Source organism: Cyrtonyx montezumae, unplaced genomic scaffold (assembly GCF_038088225.1).
Source record: "Cyrtonyx montezumae isolate F1298 unplaced genomic scaffold, pur_monq_1.0 scaffold_3, whole genome shotgun sequence".
Lineage (NCBI taxonomy): Eukaryota > Metazoa > Chordata > Aves > Galliformes > Odontophoridae > Cyrtonyx > Cyrtonyx montezumae.
Genome location: NW_027072034.1, coordinates 78,997,757 through 79,013,966, shown reverse-complemented (window position 1 = coordinate 79,013,966; position 16,210 = coordinate 78,997,757). Strand labels below are relative to the sequence as shown.

General features: G+C 36.1%; 1 protein-coding gene across 1 annotated transcript in view; it reads right to left on the bottom strand.

The window, feature by feature from the left end:
* The window catches only part of ABI3BP (ABI family member 3 binding protein), a 130,243-nt gene that overhangs the window by 91,730 nt on the left and 22,303 nt on the right, over positions 1-16,210 (bottom strand). Inside the window, exons 2-4 of the mRNA XM_065742019.1 lie at positions 14,289-14,468; positions 3,736-3,804; positions 2,024-2,156 (exon numbers count right to left, since the gene is read on the bottom strand). Of these exons, the coding sequence (XP_065598091.1) occupies positions 2,024-2,156; positions 3,736-3,804; positions 14,289-14,468 (382 nt within the window). The remainder of the gene's footprint in view (positions 1-2,023; positions 2,157-3,735; positions 3,805-14,288; positions 14,469-16,210) is intronic.

Sequence of the window (16,210 nt, the reverse complement as noted above, 5' to 3'; positions counted from 1 at the left end):
GTTTATCACTGGAAAAAATGCATAGCTAATGGTGATGATTATTCTGAAAAACTGTTTTGTAGAGGAGAATTCACTTTATCAAATAGTAGTCTGAATCTGTTGTTGTTTTCAAGAAAATAAATAGGAGTCATTACTGGCATTACTTTCAGAGTGAACTATATAGATGAACTAAAAAACTGAAAGGAAAAAGATTTCTTCTCAATATCACAGAATGGGTACAGGAGCATGGTATGGATTATGGATTTATGGTGGGGAGACCCCAGGAGAGCTCAGACATACACTGGGACCTGGCAGCACTCAGAGAGAGGCTGGCTAGGAGCAATGGCAGCAGAGGGAAGGCTGTGTCACACTCTGTTGCTTCCAATTGTACTTGTCACCTATTTGAAGAGAGCTCCTGTCATGGTATCTACCAGGAAAGAAGCCATGCCCTCTGAGTCCCCTCTGGCCTTTCAATCCACAGCAACTGACACAGCTATCCAGAGATTTTTTCTTAGGGTATATGGTAGTCACCTAGGACAGGCCTCTCGTTTTAGGGTATGCTCACATTTTCTTTCAGCAGCAGTGAGCACACCTGCAGGATGAGAGCTTAGGGAGGAGAACTGCTCAGCCTGAATGAAGAGACAGTTTCAGGAGGAAGTGGGCAAGCTGAAATAAAACGGGGAATTGAAGGAGGAGACGGACTGGCAGAATTGTGCTCTGCCATCCCCAGTATGGATATGTCAGCCAGCCACAATGAAGACATAAAGGATCTCTTGCCCTCTGCTGCAAGGCAGAAGGAGGGGACCTAAAGGATAGGGGAATGGAAGAAGGTTTCTGCTCAGAGCAGCATGCAAATTCATTTCCTGCATATGTCACCCACACAAATCCCCTTATACATCAGGTATGAGGATCTGGAACTTGATGGGCAGGCAAATGATAGTGTGGATGAAGGTCTGTCTAGGTTGGAGGGGTCACCTAGGGATAGTCATGGATGCATGCTACCCCTGTATCACAGCCTTGACAGAACTCAAGAAGTGTTTGGACAATGCTCTCAAACATAAAGTTTGAATTTTGGGTGGTCCTATGGGGAGCCAGGAGTTGAATTTGATGATTTCTTTTCCAACACAGGATATTCTTTGATTCCATGATTCTAATAAAGAGAAAAATGATGATGCTTGCAAACTAAATATAGATGCATTCTTAATGCGGTTCATTAATTTTTTTCTTTGTTTTACACAACACTGCTTAGTTGAATGGAGCTCAATGAAGGCCAAAAAACTCTTTTGTTATAAAAGGAAGAATATAAAAAGAATACTAAAATCACAGGGAAAACATAAAAATTAACAATTTTAAGAGTACTTGCAAATAAATGCTATCAACTGCTAAAAGTTTTCAAAAATGCAAAAATACTCTTGGAAGCTAACTATCATTGTGATTTTCTTAACACTCCTACTTTGGAAGTCTTCCTGAATTCCACATTTTCTATACATTCATTTAAAAATTACAACAAAACAAATATTGTAACATAAGAGAACTTCTACTTAAAATAGAAAAGTAATGAAAGCTGTATACTAATCGAAACAGCAGAAAAGTAGGTAAGTGATAGGACAAAATATAGGAAGTAAAAATCAAACAGTAATAAAACAAGGTGCCATTCCCCTATTAAAGCACAACAAAAGCCATATTTTACTTCTATTTGTGCAAGTTAAATCAGCATACCTTCTGTCATTCAACAACATTTCTTCCATTTTATTCAAATACAAGCAAAGGTAGAGACTGCTTGAAGAATAAAGGATCAGTGGTAAAACAGTAAGATGTGTACTTCAGCACATAGGCACCTGACAGTTTACTATCAAGACAGGTAAAGGCTTGCTAAGCACTAATTTAAGTTGAGAAGAAAACATATTTCACACTCAGAACTAATGCAGTGTTTTAATTTACAGTCACTTTTCTTCAGCTTCACTGGTTAACAACCTGCACAGCTTCAAGGTTGAATGTTGAATTAAAACAGTATCATTACAAAAGCTGTTTTCTGTTATTTTACCTGTCACTAGCACAGTTACTTGTTGCTGTCCAGTCATGCTGAGGGTTGACTAGGATGCCCCAAGAGAGGAAAACAGAGGTTGGGGTGAGAGTGCCAACTACCAGCTGCAGAGGCTTTTGATTCTTGTTCCGACCTAGATAAGAAAGATGCAATTCCAATTACAAGTTAGTTTCTCTTGCATTGTGTAGGTGAAAGTTTTTGGCAGTTGGAAAGTCAAGTAAATGAAAACCTACTTCTCTTCTAAATTTCAAGGGAAGCCTTCAACTGCTCTCCCTCATCATTTCTAAAATACTGTTTAAAAATGGGGATGGAGAGTGCTTCTGATCTGTTGATTGACTTCTCACTGAAGCAAGAAAAATACCTGAAAGAAAGAGGCTTCTCCTTTTCTGAAGCTTACTGAGCATGAATAGAGTAAAAAAGTGCAGTATGAAGTTTGCAGAAAGGAAGGGAGGATACATCTATAAATCAACAGGAATAGAAATTAGAAGTTTGGTTAAAACAAACAGGTATCAGACACACAATCAAGCTGCAGAAGCAACAGAAAGAGGGTTTTTTTAGGTCCTCTCTGAACTTACACAGAATTTTTATCAACCTTATTTTGTGGTCAAGAAAGATTAATTTACAAAACTTTATAAGTTTTGCTTTGTTGCAAGTTTTCTTTATTTCTCATTTTTTTAGACCACGAAAACTTATGTTTGCTTTTTGAACGATTAGTATAAACATAATTCATGTTATTAGGAAGTTGCTCCTTCTGTGTGACAGATAAGAAGAGTCTTCTTGGCAAGTTTCCTATTAACACCACAGATAATCTATACTATGAAGACCACTTTCTATCAAGAGTAAAATAATACCAATATAAAATGTGCTGTTTTCAATTGTAGGTAGATCTGAATTGGTGTCTGTATCTGGGACGTTTTTGTTTTTTAACCATGTCCTAAATTTAAAATGCTTACATTTTGAGTGATTCTTAGATTAAATTTGCTCTGAATGAAGAAGCACAACTGTCCCTCGTGGGGAAAAATAACTTCATTTACAAGATGTTTAAAAGCTTTTAAATACTTCCAGAAGTAGAGGTAAGATTTTCCAACAAATAGTTGGAAATGAAGAAATGATCAGAGCAAATATGTTGGATCTGACATTTATGGACTGCTACAAGCGCAGTCAGAACCATAGTTGTATGAAAGAGGATGAATGAAAGGAAATTCATATATTTGTTGTATCAGTTTTCATACTTGAAAGATCTAATTGATCTGTACCTCCTCAAAATATACACATGACCACAAGTTCCCCAAAAGGTTAAGACACTGAAACTGATCTGACTAAGTTTCTTTTCATGACTTTTGATCCCTAATATCTGTTCACTTAACAAACTCAATGAAGTCTGATCTGTACTTTCAACTAATGCATGCAGGTGCATTTAAACTTCTTAAGTGAAATTTTTACTGTAATACTCTAAATATCAATTCTCATTTGTAGACCTTTTTACAAGAACTGTCTTCAGGTATTGTACAACTTCCATGTTTTCAGCACCACATTCATAACTAACTACTGTCTGGGAAGTACTGGTCTGCATTTCGCCTTCCCATGCATGGAGTTCATGCATCTCAGTAAGACACCTACAGTTACAGGTATGTTTTCAGAGAAACCTAATAAATAGTATACTGTCTTCGTCAAAACTATTTGAAGAAGGAGATGTTGTAGTGCTCAAATACCTGAACAAGATTTCTTGTTATTTGAAACACGCGCTGGTCTCACAGAAACCAAATACCGTGGCTCTGCATCTGTGAATGAAGAAAGATTAATGCAGATTTAACATTAATTTGAGAAAAGGAGTTAACCTATAATTCATAAAGAAAAAGCCCAATAACCAGTGAAGATTTGATATGTTATCTGATTTTAGGGGCCATTAGGCACATTTTCTTTAAGGTTTACTCACAAATCATTCAGAAATATTCCAGCCACTAGGAAGAATAACACATGGCAAAGATTTTGCCATTCTTTTTGACCAAGAGTTAAAAGATTTGTGAATTTGTCAGGGCATACATGTAACCTTTCAGCCTGGATGTTATTTAGAAAGCAAGGGAGAAGGAAAGCTTAGATGAACAGGAAAAACTTGAGAACTCCTCAGGCAGCTGCCATCTGCAAGCTACTTTCAACCTTCCCTATCTCAAAACCAAACACGTTTGCAACCAAAATGAAACACATCAGTGGGATTTTGATGACCTACTGAATGGTGCAATTATATCCATGAAATATTCCTAAGAGTATTCTATCGAAACTAAGAAATTCTGCTAGGATATTGCATCCTACTTCTTAAATATATTTACATTCTAAATGAAAGCAGTAACCGGTGGGGAAAGGTTCTTTTCTACTGCTCCCATCACTTCAGTATAACTAGATCCCTGTAGTGGCTGTTGATGCTGCCATAGTATGAGGACTTTCTTGGCCTCATATCTTTCTTAGGCTAATGGTTCAGATATGGTCAAACATCTTTTCTACTAGTGCTTAGCTACAAAATTATCCCCTTCAAAATAGTCTCCATCGTTAACTAGTAGCATATTTTCTTATGATGTTAAAATTCTGTCCATGTTTTATTGACACATCCTGCATCATATTTTATTTTTAGGCTTTTAGAACCATTTCTTTAACATCATATTCCTTACTATTGATAATGTCTTTTAAAATTTGTATATTGTTTCTGATTGCACATCCTAATTTTCCTATTGAAAGCAGTTTACGAATAAAGAGCTGGCTAATTGTAAAAAGAGTAAGCAAAATATGTTAGCCATCTAGCATAGTATACTCCCATAAACTAATATTAAATTATTCAAGATCTGCATGGCTGTTTGGTTGCAGGGAACGATGACATCTGACAAATTTCATGCAGTATTCACATCAGTTATAGACCTGCTATATAAGTATTTTACCAGAGACATACTGTGAAATGTAAATGTGAAATGCTTGGACAGTTTTGGATACTCTCAATGGACATAAATTTATTACAAACATCTAAGAGCAAGAGACTAAATTTGTACAAAAGTAACAAAGGACTGAGTTGGACCGAATATCTGGGTAGTTACAGTAAAAAAAAACCAAAAGTTGCACGCAACAGGCAAGCAATAGTTAAATAATTTCCTTACTGAGTAAGCTCATCTCAGAGAACAGAGATAAAACACATCTTCGATACCTTCTGACATTTATATTTATTATAATTTTAAAACTTGTGCTATGTCTCGCAGGAAAACAAACAAACAAACAAAAAAACCTTGTGAAGTATCTTTAAACCTTGCCTGAAACAATCTCCATATTAACTCCAGATTAACCTCATTTGCATCACTTCCCATAAAACATTAATCTACTTTGTTGCAAAAAAGCTACCAGAATAGATCACATTACATAGCCATAAAAGACACAAAACCCTGCCAAAGATAAGAACTTTCATATTTGGATTCTATCTTAACAGAATAACCTAAGTTTCCTTTTATGTACAACAGAATTTCAGCCACTCTAAAGGGCACATGCAGAGTTGCTGTTGTCTGGGCGTCAGTTGTGAAACTGGAAATCTTCTGGAAATACTTCATATGAAATGAAGTAAACCAACTTTTACACAAACTCTGACACATTAGAAAGATATCTAATGCAGTTTGGATGATGTGAAGACACATGGAAAAAAGTAACTTGACTTTTTTTTTTATTCTGAGCGTAAATCTCTGGTAACCCATGCCAGATATGTATTTCAATTATTGTTTTTTCAATGGGTTTCAATTGTACCCCAAATACACATAACAAAGGTGTTGTAAGCAACTGCTCAGAACAGTGTGGATAAAAGAGTGTGTTCAAGAAAAAAATAAACAACGGAGAGAGAGGAACTCTAAAGTGCAATTATCCCTTCAAATAAAAATAAAATAAATATTTATAGAGGCATAAAATTCTACAAGAATATATAAAATTACTTAGAAACTTAGTGTAGTAAGATCTGAAGCTAGAAATAAATGAAACCTCAAACTGTTTTTAAATAGAAATGTTATATTTGTCAGTTTATATTTTAAAATTATTTTTTAAAATGTTTTAAAATAAACAACATGACTACGAGGACTGCTCTGAAGTAAACACCTCCTGTTTTATTACATTGGCCCACAACATCAGAGGTGGATGATGGTGGTATGGCAGTAGAGATTGAATCTTCCCACCTATATTCCCCTACATTTTGTTGCCATGTGACAGATGGCAACAGTGAGGCCAGATGTCGAATGTGGAAGTGCAAATAAAACAAAGGTGTGTCATTGAATTTCTCCATGCAGAACAAATGGCACCTATTGACATTCATCAGTGCTGAAAGTTGATGGAGACCAAACAGAGGATGTAAGCACAGTGAGGCAGTGGGTAGTGTGTTTCAGCTAGGTGACAGTGATGTGAAGACAAGCCATTCTCTGTATAGCCATGTACAGCTGCCTCATCCATGAAGTGTAGAGTGTCTTGGTCAGCTCATCCACATGAATTAATAGGTTATGACGTATCAATGGTGGCAATCTTGGAATATAGCAAAGTTTTCACCAAGCGAGTCCCATAAATTCTCACACTGGAACAGAAAGAACACTGTATGCAAGTTTGTCAGGACCTTTTGAGCCAATACAGGCTGAAGGCAACAGTTTCCTGGATTGCATCATTACCATCATTGCCTGTGTCAACACTACAGGCCAGAGTAGAAACAGTATTCCACAGAGTGACAACATGCAAATTCTCTGTGGAAGAAAATGTTCAAGATGCAGCCCTAGTGGGTATTAGTGATATGCACCAGCTTTGAGGACTGGAAAAGAACAATTTTTCCAGATTTCCTGGAACTGCAACAAACCACCAAATCTGATGACCACAGTGCAACACTAAACTGAAGGCTCAAATTTTCAGTCAGGCCAGAGAAGACAGCTTTTCACTTCAACATGATAACTAACTGGGTGCCAGACCATTTTGAAGACCATGAAACACACTGCCAATCTTGGTACCTTCTGAATTCCATGTATTCTACCAATGAAAGATGAGTACATATTAATACAACATATTCATAGCAACAAGATTATTGTAGAAGATATGAAAGAGTGCGTTCACTTCCATTGATGCAGATATTTATGAACGCATCATGCTGTCTCTCATTCATTGCTGGGAAAAGAAAAACTAATGGCGGTGATCAATGCTGAAAAATAGTGTTTCATAGCTGAAATTCCCTCTATCAAATAGTGTCATTGAGTTCTCTGTAGCTGTTGCCATTTCAAGAAAATAAATAGGAGGCACTACTTTCAGAGTTACCAACATACAACATCATTAGTTTTGACCATCATCTTGAAACCTCACAAATTACAAGTTCACAAAGTTTGCAAAAATATTAATCTAGAATACAGTAAACACGTGTATGATCTTGTAAGAATCCAAAGTATTCTAAGTGATAAATCTTTTCAGAACTACATGAACTTCAACAAGTTGAAATATATTTACAAATTCAATACAAAAATCTTCAAGATTCCTTCTGTTTAATGCCTTCTTGATTAGCCAGTACGAGTTGATACTGAAAGAAGAACATTAGAGATCTGTTTATTTGAACCTATTTAGCCCCCATTATTAAGGTTGGGGCGAAGAACACCATGGATAACAGCTTATTTCAGCTGGCATGCAACTGTTTCTGTACAAACCCCTTGAAGCTGCAGATCAAAAGTCCAAACAGTGACAGGTTTAAGTCTTCAGTAGGAAAATTACCAGATGTGCTAGATGATTTCTAGTCCACAAGTCCATGCTTAATTCTAAGTGTTATAATTCTCCATGTAAAAAAAGTAAAATATTGTTTTGATACTTCATTTGGGTGGCTCCGGTATGTCATCAGTACTGCTCTTTCAAGTTTAAATACTCACAGCTGAATAAAACAGAGCCAGTTTGGAGCAAAATGCTACACTCACACCATCACATACACTCAAACAAATGACCTCTGAAGCAAGAGGGGATCATGCTCACAGAATAGAAGCACCTGGATTTATAAAGCACTAGGAATTGTATCTATGGCATTCCGTACACACAGAACACATTTGCATATGCATTCATTACATATTCTTAAATTCATCTCACTTCTTTTAAGCACCACAGCTATTACAGCTCAATCAACCATCACCAGTTAGACAAAATACTTATCTGAACAACTCTACTGACTCAGTACTTTTTCTTTTGGACAGCCTGAAAGACACGCAGGCACACTACATGTAACAGTATGTCTTCAATTTACTACAAAATAAACATTTTGAAGACTGCTAAGTTGATAGAATTCAACCAGCACTTTGGCAACATTATAGAAGAAAAAGCGATTGGTTTGACTAAGATTCTGTGATATTCATGATACAAAACTATTAAATAAACTTTGTTACGCACATGAATAGCCTGAAGAGACAACTAGCCTTGAGGAATATAACAAAAACACAACACTAATACAAACTAATATAACAATTCTATATGCTGTGAGCTATGCTTTCAAACCAGTGACAGCAGGCAACTAACATGCATTGCAAAATGCTACCCAATTCTGCTTATGTCCAAACATGCATGATTTCAGCCATACACTTTTTCATTCAGTTAATGGTTCAGACAACACGGAAATGCAGTTGAAAGCAAAACATTAGAAAAGATTGGCTAACAAACACAGAATAAATTTTAATATGAAACGTTATAGTGTGGCTTTGAAATCCATATACCAGCAGACCCAGCTGTTTTTACCTTCAGGATGTTATCAATAATATGATGTTAAGGCTTGCCAAAGATTGACTATGGGATATTAAGGGGAAAGGAGAGAGGCAGACAAATCAAAGGATCAAAGCATACCATGGTGCAGCAAGCATAGGGAAAAAAAAAAAGAAAAAAGAAAAAAGAGAAAGGATAAAGAGGCTTGTAAAAGTCCATCAGTCAGTATGTTTGTCCAGCTCAGGGTGCAGCTGCTCATATCCAGTGGGTGCAGCTGACACGAGAAATAAGAATCTGTGGCTTGGATTTTTGTTGTTAATATTACTAGATGTCAAATTAAGTAAGCATTAATTCAGGTGTGTGCCACATCTCAAAAAGCATGTGGCTAAAACATCTGCATATTTGTAGCCATTAGCATATATGAGAAGAAGATGTACAGCAAGATCTTTTCTCTAAGTACTGCTCAAGCACACATCCCTGAATTACACTTCTTAAAATGTGTTCAAGGAGATACTGGAATTCTTCCCTTTTTTGTATGCAAATTTCTAGCACAACTTACTACATTTGCTACAAAGAAGAATTGCCAGCACATTCTTCTCATCACTTCACAGACTGCTTAAAGTAAAGGAAAGACCAAACAAAGAATGATTCTTTGAATGCATTTTGTTCACTTCTTTCAGCTAATTGCTGTCCATTCTTACAAAATTTCCTTCTCTCCATCCAATTTTACAGGTTCTTCCAACAGTAACAAAATACTCATGGAGATTGACTTTGTTATCTTCCTAACCATGTTAGATCAAACTAGTGCAAAAATCTCAAGAAAATATTTGTGAGTTGTGAAGACTTAAGAGATTTAGATGGAAGTATATAAAAAGCTGAGAATATTTGGATGGTTCTTTTCACCTTACTTATTTGTCTATCTGAATTTAAATTTTGATATCTTTTGACATCATCCGGTTAGCTTCGTTGACCTACAGCAGTATCATTTGCTATCATGGAAGCTTATAAAGTATCACCAGCACCAAAGAAAACACACCTTGCACTTGATACTTCTTTGCATCAAACTTTAATTCTACCTCATCATTGTCATTTACACTTCACATTAATTCAAACTGAGCTGTCTAGCAATGCATAAAGCTGCTCAAGCATTTATTGCCAGCATGAGCTCATTAAAGGTTCAGGAAATCCAACAGAACTCTTTTCTTTTTTACATGCTATCTGCAGGCAGTTCCCGATTCATGGATAATGTTACACAATTGCTGGCTCAGTTATTAGTTTAGTTGCAATGTAGTTTAATGGGATGAAGTTCAGTAAGTCCAAGTGCCAGTTCCTACATTTTGGCTACAGCAATTTCAGGCAATGCTACAGTCTTGGGGCAGAGTGGTTGGAAGACTGTTGCAGAGTAAATGGACCCTTGGGATGTTGGTCAATGCTCAGCTGAACATGAGCCAGCAACGTGTCCACACAGACAAACAAACCAATGGCATCCTGGCTTACATCAGAAATAAAAGAGCCAGCAGGAGCAAGGAGGTGATTGTCACTCTTGAATACTGTGTTCAGTTTTGGGTCAGTTTTGGGTTTTAGTTTTAGCTACAGGAAGGACATCAAGGCCATGGAGACTGTTCAGAGAAGGACAATGAAGCTGGTGAGGGGTCTGGAGCACAGGTCTTATGAGAAGTGGCTGAGGGAGCTGTGACTTCAGTCTAGAGTGCAAGGGAGACCTTATTGTCTCCTGCAACTCCTTGAAAGGAGGTTGGACAAGGTGGTGATCAGCCTCCTCTCACAGTAAACAAGCAATAGAACTAGAGGGAGTGGCCTCAAGTTGCACTAGGGGATGTTCAGGTTGGATACTAGGAAAAACTCCTCTGAAAGAGTGGTCAGTTGCTGGAAAGGGTTGCCCAGGGAAGTGTTGAATTACCATCCCTTGAGGTGTTCAAGAAAGTATGTAGATGTAGCACTACGCAACATGATTCAGTGGGCAACATAGATGGTAGGCGGACGGTTGGAGTAGATGTTGTGAGAGATCTTTTCCAACCTTAATGATTTTATGATTGAATGCAAAAGAAAAACAAAACAAAACATAACATAACAAAACAAAACAAACAACAACAACACCTATTTTAAGAGAAGAACCATTCGAGTGAGGAGTTGGATATTTTAGTGGAAGAGCTGTAAGCGGATGTCACACTTTCTACAAAGCCATGCAATTCTCCTGGAAGTAAACCCTATGAAAGATCACATTCTCATTTATTTCTTTCTAAGTATAAAAACATACATCTTTGCTTTCATAAATTAATAAATCTTAGTGATATCATGTCTAATGCAGAATCGTAAGAATCAGAATCATCAAAGCTGGAAAAGATCTCAAAGATTATCTTGTCCAACCATCTACCTACCATCAGTGTTGCCCACTAAACCACGTCACTTGACAATTTTGATACTATTAAGACAAGAACCTCTTCTGACTAGAGGGATTCCATTCTCCTGGATGTAGTCATGCACTCACAAAATCGTAATGTTCCCCATTCTGCTGGGAAAACATCCCTTCTTGTAACCACCAAATGTTCTCGAATACCCAATTTTGATTTCTGTATTTCAGCAACTAAGCCAAATTTAAAGTTGTGGTCAGCTTCAGTCTCTAAATCTACTGGGAAAGGTCTTCTCTTTCTATGAGCTACTAAAACTGACAGGAGAGAAAGCAGTCTTAAATTGTGATAGTACTTTGTCTAAACAGGTCGCAACATCTTTTCACATTTGAGATTCACTCCTTCAGTACTGTTCAGAAAGAACTGTAAGCAAACCCTGCTCTGTGCAGCCTGTAAATTCCATCTGTTTTCTGTAGAAGTGGGATAAGCTGAAGCATGAGAGGACAGAGAGTTGTTGGAATGAATGTGAATACCTTTCTATAAGCCTAGCTGGTTCTGTTGTGGGGAAAAACGTCAGGAACACACCCTTTGGAAAATGCACAGTGCCACCTGAATGACTAGAATATACGAAACATGGAACAGAATATTTGTCAACTGAAATTTAGAACAGAAATGAACACCTACAACAAAATCAAACAAACAACAACAACAAAAATATTTGCTTTAATTTGAAGATAGACTACCAGACCAAATTCAACACTTGAGATGTTCCAGCAGCAGAAAAAGTCACCAAAGATTTTTCAACAGTATGACCTAGGAGTTCTTGTACCTTTGAAAAGTATACTGAAAATATTAGTGTTTCCGTTCCACTATTTTTTTTTCAAACATCCATATAAAGCATTGTCTCATCTCTGTGTGACAGAATTAAAACTATCCAAAGTTTTTAAAAGTAAGAACCATCCTGCAGTAAATGGAACTTGTGCCAGCACCAGGTCCCTGAAATTGTGGGAGGTGCTAACAATCACCACTGTTTTTTACTTTAACTCTGTTGCATGTCACTCTAAAACAGAGCCAAAAGCACAACAAATGTTTCTTCTGTTAGCTCAAGTTCTGTATGCATACAAAAGCATAGACAATGCTACTGTTTAATGTGCTGTTTAGTATTAATACAGTGGAAAATAATGTGCTCTCTGCTTCCAAATTCCCATGAACACATATACTGAGCATATAGTGTAACACTTGTAAAACTTGTAACAAAAACAATATTTTTAACAAATGTATTGTTAGTTGCTTTAAATAAATGTTTGCAACTTGAAGTATATACCTATTGCTGTTACCATCTTTCATTCCTTCCCTTTCAAAGATGACCTTTTCTTCAAGTTGGAAATGCTAGTACTTATATCAGTACTACAATTAAGATTGCATTTTAGCTATTAGACATTTAGAACTTACAATCAGGTTTACTGTAACAAGAAAAGTCATTGACAATTTTAGCATGATTGAATTACATTTTTTATGTTAAACTCCTTTAAAATAATTAAGATGCTATTCATCATCACTTGTGCCTTTCTCTGTTCAGATACACTAAAGAAAATGCTTTGGTTTCAATAAATGAGTATATATAATGGACTCGCTTATCTTTAGTGTACATTACTTCAAGATATTGATTATTTAACTGTAAGCTTTAATATGCATGCAGCTAGCCACTCCAACAGAATGCAGAACCAAATAAAGGTGTCTACAGTTCCTGTCATTGAATGTTAGTGTGAAGGTTGCTAAGAATGTTCCAGGTGACATTTTGCTTTATGTATTTATGTGGCTTCACAAATCATTAGGTAGTAATGTTGTTATTAAGTGAAGTGCAAACTATCTACATATGACTATTTTTTCACTTTTCCTCTTTCTGCGGATCTCAAAGTATGTGAAAAATACTAACTTCCACTATGCCTGCAATACAACTATGCAACTATTACTCATGCCTACGTCTACAGAGAATCCAGTTCATCATTTATACTGAGCTGATTTGAAAGTTGCACATGGGATACATTAGATTCATACAGCTTAAGTGATGTTTATGAACTCAAATACCGCACCGGTGATAAAAACACAGACAGATCCCAGAAATATCAACTCATGAAAAGTAAGAAGCCAACCTTCGCTAGAGAGATCTGATGAAGTTTTTTATTACTGCAATTATTCTATGTCTAACTTCTTATTTATCCTTTCATATTTTACAGTTCTCAGCTTGGAGCATACAAGTAGAATTGTCTCGATCTACCACATAAAAACAAGGGAACTGTTATTTCTATGCTTATGCATGCTTTCTGTACTCTGCTTTACACTAAGGTCACTGATGTTGCAATGAGGGTAGTACAAAGACCTGGATTAATTCCAGACTAGGGAAGATTAAAAAAGCAATAAGAAAATTCTCAGATATTGGACATATGTTTTTTATAATGTCAATAATAAACCAATGTTTTATGATTTATGAAACAAATATAACTGATCCAGTTCTCCTGTTTTGCTATCTATTGATACTGACATTATGCAGAGTTAAAGGGACAGCCTAATTTAGTCTTTCTTTTCTCTCCTAATCAACAAGATATAACATTTGATGCATTTTAATCTCTTCCATACAACAACTCACGGAATTCCATTTGTATCTTCTGACACAGAATGCACAGATTATTCTGCAATATGTACAACTAGAACAATCTACTACAAGAAAATGCATCATTTTCATATAAATGCTTCCAGTATAGTGAATCAATCACACAATATGTAAAACTGTTTTATTGCTTCTTCTTCTCTATGATAAAAACATAAACATACATAACCACAGGTTTAGGCAAACTTTCACATATCATCTGTAATGCGGTCAAAAAGTACATCATTCTTTTGGGATTAAAAATTCCCACAAGTGAATATCCTCAAAAAACAAACAACAAAAAAAAAAAAACAAAAACAAAAAAAACCCCTACAAGTAGCAAGCTCTTCCAAATAACCAAGGACTTATTTTTTGTCTTTTAAGGAACAATGTTATCTTAAATTCTTCCGAAGCTAACCTTAAACACTCAGAAAAGCCTAAGCATTACCCCAACAGAAACATAAATTAAGAAAGGTTCATAATTCCATTGGTCTATTTCCACACCTTGATAACGATAACATGGAAAGGAAAAATACTTTACCAAGTTCATTTATGTAGGTGTTTCCTTCTGAAGGTAAAGGAATATACTGATTAGAGAAGAAGCTGCTTCCATAACCCAGGACAAAACCTTCAAGTTTGGTGTTTTGGCTTGGTCGAAGATACCTCATGCAAACAGTGTCATCTGTTGCATTGATCTGAACTTTCAGACTTTGTCTTTTCACTACAGAAAGAGAAAAAAAAGAAGATCAAAATTTATTATCTTGTAATAATGTATTTAGTAATAAGACCATTCAATCTGTTAGATGCAAGCAACAAAACAATTGTTTGAGGGTGGAGTCTCATGCCACCTCAGTGTATGACAAATGTTGAAAGCAAGTTACATTGGAAACGACAATTTTATATGTCTACTTTTTTCCCATTGTTAGTTTAGTATTATCATTAGCAGCTTCTTCAACAATTGCAGTAGTAGAAGGGTACATGAAGTAATCAAAAAAAAAAGCAAATATATTTTCCTTTAAAATAGGAGTTACAGCAGTAGTGTAGGACCCAGAGATAATAAAATTGCAAGTCAGGAGATCATTCTCTTTTGTTAGCAAAAATAAATAAATAAATAAATAGTAAGGATGTTATAACATGAAGATAAAATTAGAGGATGAGTAGTAACTATATTGGAATAAAAACGTTACTTATCTATTTGCATTTGCGTTCTGAAGGAAATGTAATTTTCTAGTTGGAATTAAACTAGAACACCTAGACTAACACTTACACATTATTCAGAATTATCAAGAAATGTTTTTAAACTCTGAATGTTTTTGAAATTTTCATAAAATTCACTTTACTTCAGGAGCTAAAGCCTAAAGAAGAACAAGTAGAGATGCATAATTTGTAATTACACAATAGGACAGAGCAATAACTTCTTTCTCTCTCCTGATGTACCCCTCTTTCTTTCACTCTTCTTTCCAGAGGTAAATGCAGACTGATACTGAAAATTTCTTCAGACGCACACTGATTCTCTCCAATCACTCCACTACCCCTCCTCTGGAGAAAGTACAATGACGAGTTACTGAGAGGCCACAGTCCCCATTTTCTAAAAGAGATTTAGTAGTAGTGACAAGTGTCTGCAGCTGTCTGTAAGCTGGCTTAAGAGACCTGCATGCCCCTTCCTTCTCTTTATATAAAGGATACAAGCAAAACTAATGAGAAAAATTTGCCTCCAATTGAACCCTTTATCTGAAGAGTGATCAAGTAAAAGAACACAGGAAAAAAAGTCAGGAAGCTACTCCATAGGCAACTTTGCCATATTCCAGGAGATAGCAGTAGTTCAAGACACCTCAACTCTGTCATTTTCAGCAGTAAGGCGCCATCCCAGGGAAAAACATGGTGGTTCATTCCTCATCTGGGAGACATCTTAACTTCTTTTATCATCACCATATGAAGCTACTGGGGACATGCAACTCTGGATACCAGCAACATTCCAAACAGAAAAAAACAGGAAGAAAAACCAACATACTTCCAAGACCTCTAATAAAGATACTTAGTGAAGCATGCTCCATGGCAAAGCCTAGGATTATTGTCTCTGATTGATAGCAAATTACGATTGTCAAAATAAAGTATTCACCTAAATTCTATTTTATATCTTACTTCAGAGAGGGAAGAATATTTGAAAGGATGGTCTCTTAAACATTCATCATGTCTAAAAAGGAAGCAAGGCTTATAGTATTTGATTCAAATATGAGATAACTAGATTTCTGCATTAAAAATTATAATCAGTCACAAATAAGGATTTTCTAAAGTTATAACTGAAGATCCTTGGTTGGAAGAGACCCACAAGGATAACCAAATCCAACTTCTGTCTCCACACAGGACCTTACATCTGAGAGCGTTATCCTCGAGATTGAACTCAGCTTGGCCCTGTGACCCATTGCCATGGGGGAACCTGTTCCAGAGCCTGACCACTCTCTA